We start from the raw sequence: 20,263 nt of genomic DNA, 5'->3' as shown, positions 1-20,263 counted from the left end.
TAAGTATTTGTGAGGTGTCACATAACAACACAAGCAACGCAAATCTTGGCAGGTCTGTATTGCTAAATGCACCATCACTCAATGCCATGCTCTACACAACACCACAGGCTCTCATGCGGACACCATACGTTGTCCAGCCATCAGCGAGAGCAGAGAGCTTTACATTATCACCCCGCCCTGCTGAGCCAATACAAACCTTTTTCATGTTTCTGTGGCATGCAATGCAAATAGCGTGTCTCTCTTTCACTGTGTGTAGGTGTGTGTGTGTTGTGTGTGTGTGTGTGTGTGTGTGTGTGTGTGTGTGTGTGTGTGTGTGTGTGTGTGTGTGTGTGTGTGTGTGTGTGTGTGTGTGTGTGTGTGTGTGTGTGTGTGTGTGTGTGTGTGTTGGATCAGCATCACCCTTCACACACGCAACAGAATGACAGCATCATAAGAGTGAAAAGGCAGGAGGGATCATTGGCATGCACGCTCAGCATCCAAGCTAAGCTCATTTCTCTGTGCCCCCCCACCCCAATACCAATCATTTCTTATATGGCTGCTTGCGGGGGAGGGGGGATTAATGTGACTTCTATACTCTCGTCTATAAGCCTTATCTTCTCCACTTATGCTTCACCGTAAGTATTGCACAATGGATGCATGCGCCTGGGAATTTTTTTTTTTTCTTTTAATTTTTTCACCCTTTTTTTCTTTCTTTTCCCATGTCTGTAGAGAGAACTGGAATGTGGTCATCTAAAAGCATGAGTGGAATGAAATGGACAAGAAAAAAGAATGACACTCTCTGAAAGACCAAAATATGAGAATAAGATAAAAGTTTTCTTTTTCTATAAACTGCTTGCCAAGGGTCAACATTTTTCTCGTTATGGGCAAAGAAAAAATAGTAGTTTGTTCCTCACTTTGCTATTTATTAGCCTTGCAACTCATGTAGCTGTATTCTCTTCCTTCATGCTTCATGCATTGGAATGGGATCTAGAGTGAATACCGTATGGTAGGTTTCATCCATTCTCCATCTATCAAATGTGCAATGACATCACACAGCGCAGTGTCAGCTTGAGGAATCACAGGCCTCCTCATCCATTTCTGTCTAAGCATCATTTCAGTCCTCAGCTATTCACACTGGCAGAACAGGGTGCCTAATAATACATCAAACATTCACTCAACAGGTTAGTGACTGGTGGTGGGATGGTTGCCAGGCAACAGCATTGTTAACTAGAAGTGGTGCTGGCTTTGTCGCTTCACAGTGACACAGTTCGTGTTTATCAGTCTCAGCTAAAGACACTGGATCCCAAGCACCAGAGCTGAGACCTCTAAATCTCCCTAACAGCAGGGGACAGAAATAGCGCCTTTGTCATGTTGAGCAAACACTTTCACGCGGAGTGTGTGTTTATACGCATGCTTGTCAGGGTGAGATTCTTTGTGAGAGTGTGTTTTTGTGTGTTTTTGTGTGGGCTTGTCAATATGAGATTGTGTGTGTGGGTTCCTGGGTTTGCACAGAAAGCGTTCTCATATCTGCACGCACTCACACACTCTCACACACACACCTACTCACCTCCAGTCTACTGCACAAGATACCTTAGATGTTGACAGTCTAGGTAGCACTCAGAGACACCGGAGATCTCACCCACAGACACAGCCTGTCATCTCACCCTAAACACCCAGAAGTTGAGCTTGTCACAGCACTCACATCATTTTAGTTCCAAACTGTTACTAAATGAAAACAAGCACTGAAGATCTATATAAATTGCTAATACACTAACTTTAACTTAAATAAATATGCTTCATTTCACTTTGCTTGAACCTATACAGTATGTATTGGGTTTGAGAGACACTGTTAAAGGGTAACCGTGTCAGGAGTCTTTTAGGGTAGGCACAAAAGGCAGCAGGGAGATAAGACTACTGTAGTTGTAGATTTTTTTGTCCTCCACCAGGTGAATAATCCCAGAGGTAAAAAATATAAACAAAAAGACTGAGAATACAAATTAAAACAAAAAAGATATTTACCAACAGCTGTATATGTACAGACAGTGTTACAGCTTAGTACTCTTGTCACTAAACAGTACACCGATATCCACCTTACACTTCTGAAGCTGATAGAGAACAGCATAGACTAAGGTCACAACCAAACTCTCATCCAAGAATCTCTCTGCACAGAAGCCTCTTTACTACTACCACCCTAACCCTGGGTAACTGAACGTACCCATATTGGCCTCACAGCTCAGGGGTGGTCAAGTGGCAGAAGAAATACACTTTAAAAAAAGTTAAAAAGGTACCAATAATAATTTGAACAACCCCAGGCCTTCAAAATAATGATAACAACGCACTTCCTAAAAAAAACAAGGAAAGATGTAATGGCGGCAAGGAAATCATCAGTATGTACACCGTGTCATTCTTACGTATGTACACCGTGTCATTCTTACACACATCCTATATGCAACGGCAACTTAACAGTACGTTGTCAAACAACATTTGGCCAATAAAACGGAAATTTAAACGGTAAGTTAATGAGTGCAGTGAAATGTTTGGCGTGGTGTTGGCGAAAAGTGTGCACCCCTATGCTTCCACACATACTAGCCAAGATGAGCCAGTTCATAGAATTATGTGGGGATGTACAATAAGGACTGTAGCTAGACGTCTCCGTTGACAGTTCAAAATATCCCAAAAGCCTGTCGCGTCCGCCATTAGGACGCGGTGAGGACGCGCCTAGGTAACGTGGCATCACAGACACTGATAGATACCATGAACCACTTTACATAAACCCAGTATCCATAAAGTATTATAAACACATTTATGAATGTTTATGAAGTATTCAGAATTCATTATAGCGACTAACATCAGACTATATAACTATTTATAAATAGACATGATTCATAAAGCACTATCATCCAGCACAGCTATTATTATGAACGTTTGTATGGAATAAACAGCATTTAACATAAGATGTCATCAGTGCCACTATCAAGAGGTTAAAGAAGGTTTATTAAACATTCTGATGCTTCAAGCAGTCGAGGCTTATACTATAACACTGTAAAGGTTTATGAGTGCAGTCATTATTTAGTATAACCCTTTATAAATGTGTTAATAATGCTTTGTGAAGGTATTCCTAACGTCTTGATATTACACAAGTGTCAGTCGGCTTAGTTTACCTAGTGTTTGTTGTTTTCTGCTTAATAAAGAGTGGAAACTGAGAAGGATTTACACACAAGACAAAACAATGTGTGGGTCTGCCTACACTGTCCCAGATTAGTTCATGATCGTCCCCAGCCAGGTCATCATATGTTAAAATAAAATAAATAAATACAATTCTGAACAAGTCTGCATATCAGAATTCAGATGGCCGTTTGGCCAAGACACTGTGAGAAGAGATCTCCAGTGGTGGGTAATAGTGAGAGGGAACAGGATGGGTGGCTGGTAGGAAGAAGCCTCACAAGGACAGATGTGCCATGGGTGTGGAGTAGAGTCACCTTGGAGGGGGACTGGACTCCCTCTCCCACAAGACAAACAGAATAGGAACAACATTAACAGAGAAAAGCCACAGTGCAGACAGCCCACCCAGAAAACTCAGAGCCCTGGGTGTGTGTGAAGAGAAAGACAGAGAGTGCTACATAAAGAGAGTGCTTTGTAAATAAGCATTGGAGTTTATGTGCGTGTATATGTAAGGGTGTGTGTGCGCGTGTGTTAGTGCACGCGAGTCTGTGTCAGTGTGTTTTTGTAAATTGTAATGATGGACACCACAGGGAGTGTGTGACGGGCTACTAACAGTATCACACATGGCGACTGAGCTGTGAATGGCCACTGAGCCACGGGCCCTCGGCAAAGACGGGCCAATGAGACAGAGCGCTGTGGGGCAGGGCTCACGCTCTCACACTCTTGCTGTCTGTTTGGGAGGAAGGAGCGGATGGGATGGGAGCCTCCATCTGATGCCACGGTTCAGGCAGCACCACATCACGCCATGCCCAATGGGATTCTTCCTCTTCCTCTCTGATGACATTGTTTGTCATCAGAGTCTCTGTACAGTCTCTGTGCTGTCAGTGGTGATGGAATTTCGTAGCACCAAATGTTACTGTACAAAATAAGCCCCCACCGTGTAACACACTGCAATGGACTGTTCTGTCTCTCTCACACTGGTGTATCGCATTAGAAAAGGTGTCACCTGAATGGAGAAATATAAAAGGAAGAAGACATTTTGTAAAAGAGAAACAAGAGAGAATTCACTATGAATGACACTGTGCTTTTCAACAAACCTGGCTTATAAGAGAAGCATTCTGTGAGGAAAAGCCAGACGTATGAGAAAGGCAATCGATCTGGGTGTCCTCCTGACCTTGCCGTGTCCCAAGCGCTGGACCCCATGTTAAGCCATAAGATTTTGTCTCAGTATAAATATGCCAGCTAGGGTCAGCGACAGTTCTGAGCATCACAGGGAAGCAGGCAGCACATCAGCAGGTTTGAATGAGTCCAATAATGAGCTGGAGAGGGAAGAAGAGAGCGCACCATGTGATATAAGCTCACACCCCTCAGACACCCTCTTAGCAACTCTGTCGGCTTATCTTCTACTCTCACTGTGCCATTAATGGCAGGGTATCTCTGCGGTGGATGAAGCGTGTCAGGGTTTGTGAAAATAGAACAATGTGTGTTGATTGTTTGCAGTTTGTTTTGTGTATGTGTCTGTGTGTGTGTGTGTATGTGTGTGTGTGTATGTGTGTGTGTGTGTGTGTGTGTGTGTGTGTGTGTGTGTGTGTGTGTGTGTGTGTGTGTGTGTGTGTGTGTGTGGAAGAGAATAAATAGTCACAAACACACAGATGAACTGAAATAAATGGAGGAGGGTGTGTGTAATTATTTAGTACTTGTTTGCAGGAAGAGTGAGCGGGTGCGATGCACCATGGGAGCGTGTGTGCGCCCTGCTGCACAGTGCAGGGGCGTCTCGAGCTAATAGAGTGGGCCCGAGCCCCAATCCACCATCCCTCCTCCAGCTGTGCTGTGTGCACGCTGTTGCTTTCAGTTAAACTCACAATGCGCTCCTCCTCTCCTCCTCTCCTACCAAGCCCTCTCCAGAACTCCTCTGGTACCTCGGTGACTCACTCCGCCGTGGTGGTTAGGGGGAGAGAAGGCGGGGGTGATTCCTGGGATGCTCTGTCATTCTCCTATGAATGTCACTGCCTCTTCCACATGGTTCTGCAGCAGGAAAGCCTGGAGGTAACCTTGGAAGACAGGGAAAAAGAGGAAAGAGAGGCGGGATGCTTTTGTGGAGTTTGTGTGTGTGTGTGTGTGTATGTGTGTGTGTGTGTGTGTGTGTGTGTGTGTGTGTGTGTGTGTGTGTGTGGGTGTGGGTGTGTGTGTGTTTGTGTGTGTGTGGGCCAAGAAGTAAGTACATAAGGATGCAGAAAATGCATGAATATTTGAATGTAGTTGAGAGATGAAAGAAGGAAAGTCAAAAACAGAAAAGGATACAGATGGAAAAGGCACACACACACACACACACACACACACACACACACACACACACACACAAAGAGAGAGAGGGAAAAGAGAAGAAGTGCATAGAGACAGTCGTAGCTTGAGCTGAAGTGTACTGTGTGGTGTGGTGTGGTATGGTGGTGTAATGTGCATGTGTGTGCAGTCTGCACAGGTCCCTCCTCTCTCCACAGCAGTGGGCCTTCAAGTGCTGAGTCAGGTGCAGCCATCCCCTAGAGACTGCTGAGCATCTCTGTCTGCTGACTGTCTGCTGAAGCAAAATGCCCCACTGACTGTCAGGCTAGCAGAGCCAGGGTGTTGTTGTACTTAGCCATGGCACCAGCAGCTCCCAGTGGCAGGCAAAAGTATAAATGGCTGGTTAAGCGTGACCAGGGGAGCTTGTTTGCTCAGATTTTTTGGAGTGCACTGAAGGGGAATTAAACTGCGCGTTCCAGCTCTGAGGGGAAGTTTTTGTTCACCCATGATGAACCCCCTACCCCACACACACACAGGCACACACACCATATCCGCTTCATCTCCTGCACCACTAACACTCTGTTGCCAGCATGTGCCTCCATCCTCCTTTGCGATCGAGCCGCTGGAGCCTGCTGAGCCTCTCTGACCGGCTGCGTCACTCCACTGACCAAGGCAGTCCACCCTGCAGGGATGTTGCCATGGCTACTCTCTCACTGTGCCAGTGACCATAGCGATAGAGGCAGATTTAACTGAGTGTGTGTGGTGTGTGTGTGTGTGTGTGTGTGTATGTGTGTGTGTCTGTGTGTGTGTGTGTGTATGTGTGTGTGTGTGTGTGTGAATGTGTGTGTGTGTAGTGTAGTGTGTGTACTTCTGTGGGTGAATTTACTGTATGCGTTTATGTCAGAGGGAATGCTTTCTCTGAGAGCCATGGGGTTGAGAGGCATCGGGGCACAGCATGGAAAGGCCTGGGCCTTAGGCGCCGGGGCCCCCAGGGAGGGCCAGCCTGGCAGCCGAGCATGTAGCAGACATCTACTGCAGAGAGGAAACACACTCTGGGAGAGAGTGTATTAAAAAGAAGAGCCGTGGCCACACTTCACCCAGGAAAACCCCAGGGGGGAGAAACAGACTGACTGCAACGACCCTGTCTGGTTCAGTGCTCCCTGAGGGGAGGAAAAGCTTCCTCCTCAGGGGGGGGGAAGATGCCTGGCAGCTGGCTTTCAGCAGGCGGGAACAGTCCATCCTGAAGTGCAGACAGCGGTCTGCAAACCCCTCGGACTTGGGGAACATTGTAAACAGAGAAAGAGAGGCAGAGTGAGTGAGGAGAGCAGGAGCACAGCCTGCTCTGTGTAGATGGTGTAGATTTAGAATGTACAGTAGTTTGTGTTCTTCTTAAGAGAGTGACTGTTACAAGTGGTGGAGCTTTGGCTGTCAACATTGTCAAACACAGGAAATGGTTCAGCACAGGCCTTTACAAGGGTAAGAAAATGATGAATCAAGGAGGGGTGGAAGCAGGTTGTTCTAGCTCCTCAATAACAGCCGACGTAATCAAAAAAGAGAGAGAAAAAAAGTCACACTTTGTTTACATAGGTCGATTTTAATTCCTGACAGCTCGCAGATGCCAGGACTGAATTTCCCATTCACGGCTTGTCTAGTTTACATCCCTCGAACGGATCCTGGCACATAATCGTGTTTGCTTCCTCTGTAATTACCAATGTTTAAACTAAAAAAAGAAGGAAAAGAAAAAAACTTCCTGCAGCCAAATGTGTGGTAACACGAGTTGTGACATGCCTGAGCTATCCTCACAGAAGGGAATGTGCAGCAATGCAGTGGGGACGAGGCTGCTGTGTGCTGGATCATGGAGCCAGGTGGTAGTTGCAAATGTCCGAGCTGGAGCCGTGCCATGCTTCACTGCCCTGGTTTGGATTGCCGACAGCGCTCAGTCATATGACAGTTACCAAACAACTTTACACTAAAGAGCAATGCAGCCAAAAAACATACAAAAAAGACAAGGGAACCGCAGAGAAGAGAAAGGGAATGAGTTTTGCAATATAATCCCCCACTTTGGCTTGCTTCATGAATGCTGTCCTCTGAGAGAAGGACGCTTGTTTGGGACAAAGAAAAAAAAACAACAACAAGAATGAATAAATAAATAATCAGATATAGAACAGATATAGATAGAGAATAACTGTACATGTAAGTGCACAGATGACAGAAAAACCCTCAGGAATGATCTGGAACAGCATAGCTGGGCAAAACTCTTCCATGCTGAGCGAAGCTGGGAGATGTTCTCTCTCTCTCTCTCTCTCTCTCTCTCTCTCTCTCTCTCTCTCTCTCTCTCTCTCTCTCTCTCTCTCTCTCTCTCTCAGGGCATAGGGCTGGCTGCAGCATCAGTGATGCTAGAATACAGTAGCCTAGCCTCAGCATGACTGAAGGACCGAGGAGGTCACTGCATGCTTTTGGAATGTGGGGACTGGACTTGGTTGTTAAGTGAGGATAAACAGTGCAGGAGATCGTGGCTTTGGTATAAAAATATATATATTTATTTACAAGGGCCTCTTAGATACATATTTCCTCACAGCAGGTAAGTGTTGGGTTGCTCATACGCTTTTCACAGCCTCTCATGGGTGTCTCGCCAAAAAGAACTCTCTACTCATGGAATGAGGCACCCTTTATATAGGGCGGGGTCCACCCCACATTAGGGCCAAAATCCTCTCCTGCGAGTCACTGTGGGGAAATTCACCTTCTCACAATGACCTCTAATCCCAGTTCCTGATGATGACATTTGACCCGGTGTTTGTGGCTGTGTGCTGACAACTGTGTAGAAGCAACTGAGTGGCATATTTCCTTGGGAGCACTCATGTTTGCATTGAGCAATATTATGAAGGTTGAGACCAAGTTAAGCTTAGCGGAGAGAAAGTTATTAATGCCAGGAATGTGTATGTTTTGTTTTCTGTTTCAGTGTTGTAGTTCTGTGGGTTACTGAATTGTAAATGCATGCAAACTTTCTAAATGAAAAGAAGCTCTGCACAAAGCACATTACATTCTCTGAGTCAAAACACTTCCTTGCTAATCTGAGGTAATTAGTTCTGGCAACGTTTTTGTTTATTCCCCCTGCTTCTATCTATTTTCATTTTGCACTACATGTTTAGCCTGAAGCAAATGTAATTCATTTTGACCCACATGCCCTTTGGAGGTTATGTTTGGTTTTGTTTTTTTATTGCAACTTGTATGTCAGAACTGTGCAGATGTAGAGAATTATTAGGGGTTTGACTTTGTAATTCACGGCTATGGTAATAAATGTGGCCTAGTCACAAAAATCTTTAGGACTGGGGAACTGGACGCACCATTTATAAAACAAAAGGCAGGATTTCTTGATTGAACCAGAGAAGATTTTTCTGAAGCCATTCAAGCCATCTGTTGTAAAATAAGCATATGATCAACAAATGGGCATTTTACAAATGTATTTTATGAAGATAATTCAGAGATGAAAAATGTGCCCTTTTATTCTTTTATTCACTGTATGTAAATACATGAATGGAATGGAGTATTCAAGCCAGTTTTACACACAAGCTTCAGTGGATTTGTCATGTTGCATTGAATTGTTCAGCAGCAAAAAAAATACTGACTACAGTTTACATTACATTTACATTTAGTAATTTTTGTCCAAAGCGACTTACAAGGGAGAGAACAGTCAAGCTACGAGCATTAGAACCCTGGTGTAACAATTAATACCACTTTACAGAGGAAATTAAAATAAACAAAATCAAACAAAATAGAAAGAAAAAGAGGTGCAGGAATGTGACCTCTGTAAGTGCAAGTTAAGCACTAGTCGAAGTGCCAGTTTAGGAAGGGAGGTGCTCTCTGAAGAGTTGGGTCTTCAAAAGCTTCCTGAAGATAGAGAGGGACGCCCCTGTTCTGGTAGTGCTAGGCAGTTTGTTCCACCAACGTGGAGCTACAAAAGAGAATAGTCTGGATTGCAGTACTTGCACAGACGGCAGAGCCAAACGACGCTCACTAGACGAGCACAGCATCCTCTGGCTGTAACATTTGCCCTTACAAGAGCATTTAGGTAGGTGGGAACAGACCCAGCAAGCACTCTGTAGGCAAGCATAAGTGAATTGAACTTAATGCGAGCAGCTACAGGCAGCCAGTGGAGCTCTACTGACTACTGCAGCCATAAACAATATCTGGAATGCTTAAGAACCTGTCATGTAGGATTCTATATTCAATGTTTGGATCAGAGCTGAAAAGTGGTGGATGGATAGTTTTAATTTTCCAAAAAGGCAAGCTTTGACATCAGGTCTGCTAAATAACACAGTGTACACACTGGCATGCGTGCACACACATACACACACACACACACACACACACACACACACACACACACACACACACACACACACACACACACACACACACACACACACACACACACACACACACACACACACACACACACACACACACACGTAAAGACAAAATTAATGAAGTGATTGGCTCCGGCCAGAGCCACCTGGCTTCATCAGCATATTCATTCTGAGAGTCATGGCCGACAGCATTAGCCATGGTGACACTCCCACGGTCCGGCCTCAGAGGCACCGAAAGCCCTCTGTGACTGGAAACTCTCACCTCATTTCGAAGAGTATTTTCTACCAAGTCAAGCAAGTGTGTACATAAGCATGACATCATGATGACTTATTGTGATTCTGCCTTTGCGACATGACACAGGTGACGCTCACCAGTTACGATGCTCACCAGTTACCGCCTCTCCTCCCCTTTTGTGCCATTTGTATGTTTATAAGCCAGTTCTAAACCATTTCCTTCTTCCCAACTCTCAACTATGCAGTTGACTGTGACAATAGGGATTCTCTGACACAGCATTGCATGAAATCATACACAAAGCCAATACAGTTATCAAGGTACATTTATAAACCAAAATTTGAAGATATCTTATTTTCTACATAAAAACACACATGGACAATACCTAATTGTGCAAGTATAACCTTGCGTGATTAAAATGCAGTAAACTGAACTGGACTCATGCTCCACTTTCCTTGATGACTTGTGTGCTGAAATGTGTCACTCTTATTTAATCAACCATGCATACCCAGAGTTCTTTAACTATGACTCTTACTGTTTCACAACGCCTGAGATTGGTCTAATGTACTGTATATCACAAAAGATGTAGAAGCTAGGAAAGAGAGGAAGAGAGGAGAGGAGAAGAGGATAGATTGTCTGTCTTAATGCCTGTAGGGGAGTCTTTTTCTTTTTTCCCACTGTGTCTCTTTCTCTCATCCCAACCCCTCTTCCTGCTGTCCAGCCCCGAACATAAATGTACTTTCTCTTCCAAGACTATGCCCCTCTAAGATAGACCTGAATATGTATAATGGTGTCAGATGGCATTAGTCCAGCCCATTCTATGTCTGGCCTGGGTGACTGTCATAGTGAGTTTTCTCAACATCTGTCTGCACTTTTTCTTTCTTCCTCACTGTCTCCCTCTCTCTCTCTCTCTCGCTCACTAGTCTGGTGGCATCAAAGGAGCCTGACAACCCTCGGGGAAGAGCAGTTCCCATGTCACCCTCTGACTTCTTGGACAAGCTAATGGGACGGACCTCTGGCTATGACGCAAGAATCAGGCCCAACTTTAAAGGTACAGTCACGTTTTCGTGTCTTTTTCAGGATCTTCAAATCCAATCTTCTGCTTTGTCTACATCAGTGCAATGCACGAACATCGGCAAAGGTGAAATCACACATTCGAATGAGAGTGAAGTAAGAACTTTTTTGTGTGTCTTATTCAATGACACACTGATGAGGAAAGGTGCCTGCTTGAAAACCTCACGAATGCTCACTTAGGCAGATTTATTGTCGGTGTTGTTGTATCTGGCTGATCAGGTCCTGTGTGTTTGGCAGTCAAGATGTTTTGTTAAGCACTTGTGGGTTACAGACAGCCCATGGTGGATTGACCGCTGTTCGAAGTCCCCAACCAATAGCACTAGAAATTCAACACATTTTCCTGTGTAGAACTATCATTTTGCCATACTTATCAGTTGGTTGCAGTGGACTGGATTGGCCTGGAACTGAGCTTGAATGAAAAGGGGGCAGACGGTGTTTACCCTCCATGTAGCCAAGCACTCCCTCAGATGGCCGTGTGGCTCCCAGCCCTGGCTCCTGCCTCACTCCTGGCCTGAGCAGCACACAACACTTACAGCCAGGGTCCCATATTCAGCTATTCCATCCAAATTATTATTTCAAAAAAAAGAAAGAGAAAGAAAATGGCTGACAAAGGCCTGGCAGCACTGTTTAAAGACTGCCAGCTAAGGGTCCTGTGCAAGACAGGATTCCAGTGTGAAGTGCGTATGTGTCTGAAATGCATGAGCAGGGATCCATATATATCACCTTTGGAGCTGGGCAGGGACTCAGGCAGCAGGCAAATAATGGGGAATGGTGGGTGAAGCGTGAGGAGGCAGGGGGACATAGATGGGATAAAATCATCCCATGTGAGTATCTGTGAATGCTGACAGACAGATTCGGAGGCAGGTGAGGGCCAGCGGTGCGTTCAGCTCGATCGGCTCTACCAGCATGACATCTGCACCTCAATTTGCAACTCAAACTGCAATGCTATCATCTGTGACGAAGCCTTTCAATACAACCACATGCTCACAGCAATCACATGTTACCAGTCCAAGCCACCAGAGAGGCTGGTACCATGCATAAGGAGCTAATCCTCCTTGGGTCACTTACTGGATCATTTATGCATAGTGATGACATGCTGTGTTCATGGGGGACACGTTTTTGCCCGGAACCAGCTGAACTAATATTGTCTTTATATTAACTCAAGACCGGGATCAAAGCTGTCCTTAGACTGTTGAAATATGAACCACATTTTGCAGTAAAATATAATTAATTAAAGGTTACCATATACGTTCATTTTGAGATCAGATTCCAATCTGTTTGAAAAATATACTTTTGAAAGCAGCTTAGAGTTCTTGCATTTGTATGTTTAATGTTGCCAATTTAAAATAGCCAACTCCATAAGTACTCCGAATGCGATCCTCCATCAGAGCATTCCCATAACAATGGGATTCAGAGCCCAAGATATGAATAGCACCAGCAGTTGTTCTTTGAAAGACACGTCTGCACCCATGTAGTGCTTTCAGCAGCTCGCTGTTCATGAGATGCCTTCAGGGAGGCTGTTTGAAAAAGATGGATTCACTTTCACATCCACGCAGAGTCTGCAGAGCTTCACAACTTTGTGACTATATATAAAGAAAGATTACAGCCTACTCTGTATGATCTCACTATGCTTCATCAAGTGAACCATGATGAATTATCCACATAATGCAGCACTACAGTAACTTAGCCCCCAGGTGATTCCTCACCAAGTCACAATGAGCCGTAGACTACTACAGACGACTGATGCGGGGAACCTCAAGAGGAGAATGTGTTCTTCTTGAAAGAAGATGAGAGTTTTCTAAATGACTTCCAGCACAACACAGCAAACCTTGACTGTTAATTCTATCTTTTCGTACAGGTCCTCCGGTGAATGTGTCATGCAACATATTCATCAACAGCTTTGGGTCTATTGCAGAAACAACAATGGTGAGTCAATCCTACAGTTTCTCATACTGCACTTCAACCTACAACTAGAGCCTACTGTGGCTCTATGGTCCCTCTTACAGTAAGCCAGTTGAATCAATGCTGTATGTGTGTGAGTGTGAGTGTGAGTGTGAGTGTGTAGTGTGTGTGTGAGTGTGTAGTGTGTAGTGTGTAGTGTGTAGTGTATAGTGTGGTGTGTGTGTGTGTGTGTGTGTGTGTGTGTGTGTGTGTGTGTGTGTGTGTGTGTGTGTGTGTGTGTGTGTGGAGGGGCTTTTTATCTGGGAATGTCACAGCTTTGGCATGCTTTGGTGATGAGTCAGAGGGCATGTTCATGTCAGTGGTAGACCCCAGGCCAGGACATGACCCATGGGCATCCCAAGGAAGTGGGCAGTGGGTTGGTGGTGTGGGCACGCAGATGATGACAGCAGGGACACAAGCATGCCACGTATCCTGAGCGGGCATCCATCGCCACCCCTCCCTCAGTCCTCCCCCTCAAGCCCCTGGGGAAGCATTACATAATTATATAAGGCCGTTTCTGTTCCCACGACCTGATGAATTAATTAAGCACTATTAAGCTGTTACGGAAACTGCTTATCTGTATGACAGTCTAAATGAGGAGGACTGCTCAATTCAATTCATTTTAACTCATTTCAATTCAATTAAATTGTTTGTACATAGGGCCAAAACAATGATATTGTCTCAATTATGCATTTGCATTGCAAACTAAACATTGAAAACTTTTGCATTAATGAAGGTGTTAAGCTAAGGTTAAGGAGCCAATGGAGAAATAACTTTTCATTCCTGTTGTCAATAGATATTTAGTTGGAACCATGGATGAAATTGAGGAGAGTTAGTCCAAGTCCAAACAGTAAGAGCAGACAGGTGAACTAACCAAGTGGGAAATGGCAAAAACATGCAAGCACACACACACACACACACACACACACACACACACACACACACACACACACACACACACACAAACACACAGACAAATGTGCTGCTGGGTCATCTGTGACAGCCTGTCAGCACAAAGTCTGAAAGTTCTCATGTCACAAAGTGTGCACACACACACTCACTCACACACACACACACACACACACACACACACACACACACACACACACACACACACACACACACACACACACACACACACACACACACACACACACACACACACACACACACACACACAGTACTGTTGTGTACTCTCCTCAGCCTCATCTGAATAAAATATATGCTGAGAGAGAAGACACTCTGAGTGAAGTAATTACCTCTGACGAGCCAGTGCTTGTGTGGGCTCCGCTCAGTGCTCCGAGAGCTCACACTTCATAAATACACCACTGCCAAGCCCCACGTAAATCACTCTGCGATTTGCTCACAGCTGTTAGATTTGCTTTGTGGTCCAAAGCCTCAGCAGATGATGAAGGAAATTCATTCTTTTCAAACACTCAAGCCATGTGTTGGAATGGAATGTGAAGTGACTAAATCTAAAGCTGCACTGGGAATTTAAAATGGAACCCGGTGTGTGCTTGGGAGAGTTGACGTGAGGCAAGTTTGACTTGCCGTTTGGCAGCACAGCGAAGGGGGACTTTAAGGAGATCATTCAGTTGTAGTGAAGTGGTAACTCCTCCAGCCCAGCAGAGTGGCATTGGGGACGTAAGGCACACACATATTTATATAGTTGTTTTCCTTTCTTTCTCTGAAACAAAAGAAATCTGGAGGTGGCGAGTGGAGGCCTCAGAGAGGGAGAGGGAGAGGGAGACTGCTGCACAGGGATTCTCTTCTGGCCGGCTTCCTCCATATGCCACATCTGGATTACCGTAGCACTTCTTAAAGGCACAGCTCTGCCATCTGGCAGAGAAAGAGAGGGAGAGAGAAAGGACAGGAGAGAGAGAGAGAGATTGCATAGGCGGTGATGTAATCCTTGAGGCCAGGACAGAGGTAGAATGGAGCATTAAGAGCACATGGTCAGGTCACTGCCTTTGACTGCACTGAAAAAAGCCAGTCTAGCTCAACTCCAACAACAAAGATAGAGACAGGAGGAGGGAGAGAATGACAGAAAAGAGCCGGAGAAAATGAAGTGTGAGAAAAGGAGTGATCTGTTGAGACTAACAGTGACACAGTTAACAGAGAGAGAGAGAAAGAAAGACAGAGAGATTACCCGGCTCATCATAGATGAGCACTGACCCTGCAGTCGGTTTACTGCAAAATGACAAATCACACACCCAAGACACCATGAACAAAGTGTCAAGCTGTTCGAAGGCTTCATCTCCGTCATGTCTTTCTCTCCAGCGCCTCTCCCTTGTCATGGATGAACCCCAGATGCCCTCAGAGCCTTCAGTCCACTCCCGCCATCGCTGCTCATCCGCTCAGCTGATGTGATGGTAATGCCCAGACCATCCAGCGGTGAGCAGGGATGGGTCTCTGGAAGTGAGCAACCGAGCAACTGAGCTTGCATGGGTGCCGCGGGTCAGCTCATCATGGCACACGCTTTGGCACAGCACAATGAGGTCTGAGTGGGTCAAGCATGTCGCTAGAGTACATTTGAAATTCAACAGCACATGCATGGCAGTGATATATGGAAATCACACCACTTTACTCCACAGTAGTCCACAGCAGTGGTATAATTCCCCTCTCCCTTTTGCCTCAAGTGCTTTTATAACAGGTTGGCCAGCAGTTAAAATGATTTACCCATCATTTCGAACAGAAACAGTTAAGCTGTACTTTTACATTTATGGTTTTTGCAACTGTGGTTGTTGAGCAGAAACCTGTTATTTTTTCAATTTGGGGACCAAGTCATGACAACTTACCTGCAGGTCGTTAGGTCTAGAAGCTAAGCATGAATGATAAAAAACACTTGTACAATAATAATGGACCTGCAAAGTAGTGGTATACAAAAATCATAGCACTGAACGCAACAGGTTACAATCATGTGTCAAACCGTGTTATAAGTACTCTATATGTTAAGAGAAACACCACCATTTATCTCAAAGCAAGTTACATCTGTTATGTAATACATGGGACAGGACTCTGGCAGTGCCCCCAATACTGAGGGCCAGATGAACGTATGATGGGGAGCTTGGACAGTCCGCGGAAAGTGCACACTGTGTCTTTCCATTTTACATTGAAGGTATTAAACCTGAAGCTAATCCCATAATCAATATATGTCTCAACCGCAATTGTAATTTGCGCCGCCTACAACTGAAAAGAATAATGGAAATGTGGGCAGATTTAAATGGAAGCACAACTGAGTGGCATCGTGGAACGTATGACTGACAGAAAACAAAACAAATCAGGAAATGGATGCATGCTAACAAGGTGTAATCAAACAGGGAGATAATTTAAGGCAGTAATTCTATACCACTAAAGTCCTGACTAGGACTATTTGTGGCTATGAGCAACTAAATTGATAGTGTAGCAGGCAGCTATATGAAGGGAAGAAGATGAAGTGAATGCAAAAGTGATGGAATCACAAAAAGACATAGCCACCATTGTGGTGCCCACCCTAATTCCCCAGTGGACTGATCCCTGCTCACCCCCTCCCATCATTTTGCTGGAAACGTTTCCCACGACCCTTCCATGAATGTATATCCAGAGCAACTTGCCATTGCCTTTTTTAACTTTGCAACTTGTCATTCTGCACTCCTATGGCAGATGGAATTCCGTTAACTATAACCGTGTGCGGCCTATTCGTTTATACCATTCGTTCATGGCCTCATTGGTGCGTTATCGAGTCACACGAACATGGAAAGCCACTCAAGGTACAAGTTCAGCATGACAGGCGGTTGTAGACTCAACAAGCATGAAAAAGATGAAATCCACGTGTGGGTAACCAGGAAAGTAATGGCTAGAAAGATCAATACACTGCAGAGAGGACAGGAAGAGACAGAATTTGAGGAGGGGAGAAATGAGGAAGGGGATACTGAGCCCACTGTCATGTGTGATTCGGGGGATAAAAAGTTTACTAAAGTACAGAACTCTGATGAGTGTCCTCTCTCTATCTATCTAACTATCTATATATCTGTCTCTATCTATCTATCTATCTATCTATCTATATATCTGTCTATCTATCAATGAATCGATCTATCGATCTATCTATCTATCAATCTATCGATCTATAGACCTATCTATAGATCTATCTCTATCTCTCCCTCTCTCTCATGTGTGCGCCTTCTTTCTCCCTGTCCCTCTTTCTCCCTCTCCCTCTTGTTGTCTCAGCATTCCATGCATAGATGTGTACATATGTGGCATTCTATTTCTGCTGGTACTACAAATGAGGCGCCAGTATTTTTAGATCGCTGGGCGCTGGGCGCACTGCAGCCATCTGTCTGTGGTGAAGCATCTATGACCTCATGAGGATGCACGTATGGAGGTTTGATTAATCAATGGGACAGGCCCGGGATTCCATCAAGCGAACAGATCAGCCCTGCTTGAGCGCACAATAGCAAGCCAGATGTCAAGAGTTTGCCAAGGAGAACACTGGAGCTCCTCGCTGCCCTCCAAGGCAGCAGATGTGCATGGCGGAAAGTGCTAGAAAAAGCAAACAGCACAAAAGAGCAGAACAGGAGATGTTTCGTTAAAAATAAAACATCTGATAATTTCCCTGCTATTGTTTATTTAAAAAAAAAAATGACTTCAAAAGATAACAGGTGCTGTTTGACTAGGAGGAAGTGTTTTAAGTTGCATAGCAGGCTTTGCATGCAGCTTTGGCTGTTTTGATACGGGTCATGTTGGTTCTTGGCGGGCATAGAGCAGTCAGAGTTTGTGTCACTGCATAAGCTCTGAGTTTGATGGTGCAAGCTCCCCCTCGCCCCGTGTACTCAGCCACCCACCCCTGGCTGACAACACCACGCATCTAACAGGCTCTTCATCTGACAGCCAGCGTCTCTGAGGAGCCTGAGCCTGAGGACCTCTCTTGGGCCTGTCCCTGTATCGGTGCCATGTGTTTGATTCGGAGTCGACCTCGGCCTCCTTCTCTATCTCCTTCTCTCCCTCTGTCCGCCTTCCGAGCGTGGACTGTCCCCTCCTGCACTGCCTGCTGAGAGTCATCCAAGCACCCTCTAAAAAAACTATGCTGGCTTTCTAATAAACTCTAATGGAAACGTCTCAGCTGGACGGACAGTGACACAGAAGTCACATCCTCACCCAGAGCCACAGTCGAAAGCAAGAGCCTCCCCCTTCTTAGATGCACTGTCATATTTTATCACAACAACCCTGCTCTTCATTGCCAACTGAATTATGTCACCGAAACTAATATAAAACTGCAGTCAGATTCATACATTTAATCTCATCTTAACATCTTATTTTTCATTATTGTTCTGAAATGTATTATTGATTCGATTCATATTACTATAAATTCATTTGCTGGTTTATTATTTCCAAAATAAAATGATAGGGCAAAAAAATGTATCAAGGTCCTGTCCAATCTTGCTTTTATTACTTTTCACTTATATTTAATTTACAGTTAAAAGAAGACTGTGGCACAACAACCACCACCACCCTTTCTCTCTCTCTTGCAAGAAGTCAAATAGCAGTTTTGAACTGTTTACAAACTCTCTTATAGAACTCTCTTCTTGATTAAACACTACTGATTGGCACCTTATTACACCGCATCCAAGTTTTAAAACGTATTCTTTTATGGGTCATTAATATCCAGCCAACAGTTTGTTTTAATCAGCTCTGGGCATGAACATCTTGAAATAGCGGAGGCAGTGGGGCCTACTTAACGATTAGACAAAGGATGATTGGATTCTGTTGATACCATTGATTGGATTAGATACTCAAACTTGGGCTTTCAGTAATATCCTCTCTCTGCACAAATATTTAATATCTGCTACTCTGACATGCAGAGACAATATCACGCATAGAGAGTCACAGCGTTCTCTGAAGTCAAAGAATCCCATGTGCTGGTTTAACTATTATTATGACAGACACACAATGGCATAAAGTTAATCCTTCATGTATGTCAATCATGCAAAATTGTATGCAATGACAGACCAACAAAGGTATACAATGATCTTTTAAGGCATTACCAAATGAGCAATTACTTGTGCCAACATAGCGGTAGCTATGTAGCGATCTCTCTGTCTCTGCAGATGATATTGTGATTGCACTGAATGATTGATATGCGATTCATTGTTTTGGGCAGGATTATAGGGTGAACATCTTCCTGCGACAGCAGTGGAATGACCCTCGGCTGGCGTACAGCGAGTACCCTGATGACTCCCTTGACCTGGACCCATCCATGTTGGACTCCATCTGGAAGCCCGACTTGTTCTTCGCTAACGAGAAAGGTGCCCACTTCCACGAAGTCACCACAGACAACAAGCTCTTAAGAATATTCAAGAACGGCAACGTTCTGTACTCCATCAGGTGAGTTGATTTTCCCCGTTCAGGCACTGATCTCCCTCAAAGCTGTCGGATAAGAAGCCATCATGCGAGCAAACAAGTCCACCACTTAACACAGAATGAACTGTCGCACTGGTCACTTTCATCTCCAGTGTGACACAATGGCCGGAGAGGTAGGGTGTGGGAGGAGGTGTCAAACCATGTCAATATAAATGCACACAGGGACTTCTTGGGTTAATGTCAATGGTTGACTGAAAATAACTGAGATTAAAAAAAGAAGAGCCCAGTCATGGTGGAAGGCTGCAGAGGTATGACAGGAGGATTAATCTTCTCCGGCTGCCCAGCCTCTCAGGAGAGAAGACGCGAGGGCGGTGGTGAAACTTAATTAAAGCATCCAATCTGCTGCTGTCAGCCAGGTCTTCCTCTGCATTAGCCAACCAGTTTCAGTTTGCAGCTAAAATCCCACAGACCTGACCAGATACACAATACTGTGGCTGTTTAGGGAACTGTTTTTTTTTCTTCATAACTGAATAAATCACTCATGTTCCCATTCAAAGCAGATGTTTGTGGTAGAATCTATTCAAAGCTCACTGTATTGGTTTCATGTTTCATTTTTCTCTCTCTCTCTCTCTCTCTCTCTCTCTCTCTCTCTCTGTCTCTCTTTCTGTTGTCTCTCCCACAGATTGACACTTACTCTGTCATGCCCCATGGATCTGAAAAATTTCCCCATGGATTCGCAAACGTGCATTATGCAGCTGGAGAGTTGTGAGTGCCCGTATTTGCCTTTGTGATCAGTGCAAGCTTGTTATCTAAGATCTCAGATTGAACACATCACTAGGTTGGCATTTTCATCCCTGTGCGCAGCTTTTCTTTCCTTTTTTTTGACGGCAGC

At 44.7% G+C, this 20,263-nt stretch overlaps 1 protein-coding gene across 2 annotated transcripts in view; it reads left to right on the top strand.

Annotated features, from left to right (window-relative positions):
- The window catches only part of glra3 (glycine receptor, alpha 3), a gene marked incomplete at both ends in the record, with an annotated part of 57,051 nt that overhangs the window by 12,599 nt on the left and 24,189 nt on the right, over positions 1 to 20,263 (top strand). For both annotated transcript variants that reach the window (XM_080837923.1, XM_080837922.1), the window contains 4 exons: positions 10,944 to 11,071; positions 12,953 to 13,020; positions 19,172 to 19,395; positions 20,054 to 20,136. In XM_080837923.1, coding sequence (XP_080694049.1) covers positions 10,944 to 11,071; positions 12,953 to 13,020; positions 19,172 to 19,395; positions 20,054 to 20,136 — 503 coding nt within the window. The remainder of the gene's footprint in view (positions 1 to 10,943; positions 11,072 to 12,952; positions 13,021 to 19,171; positions 19,396 to 20,053; positions 20,137 to 20,263) is intronic.

The sequence above is a fragment of the Sprattus sprattus genome (assembly GCF_963457725.1).
Source record: "Sprattus sprattus genome assembly, chromosome: 4".
NCBI lineage: Eukaryota > Metazoa > Chordata > Actinopteri > Clupeiformes > Clupeidae > Sprattus > Sprattus sprattus.
The sequence above is the reverse complement of the archived record's forward strand: the minus strand, read 5'-3'. Positions and strand labels throughout refer to the sequence as shown.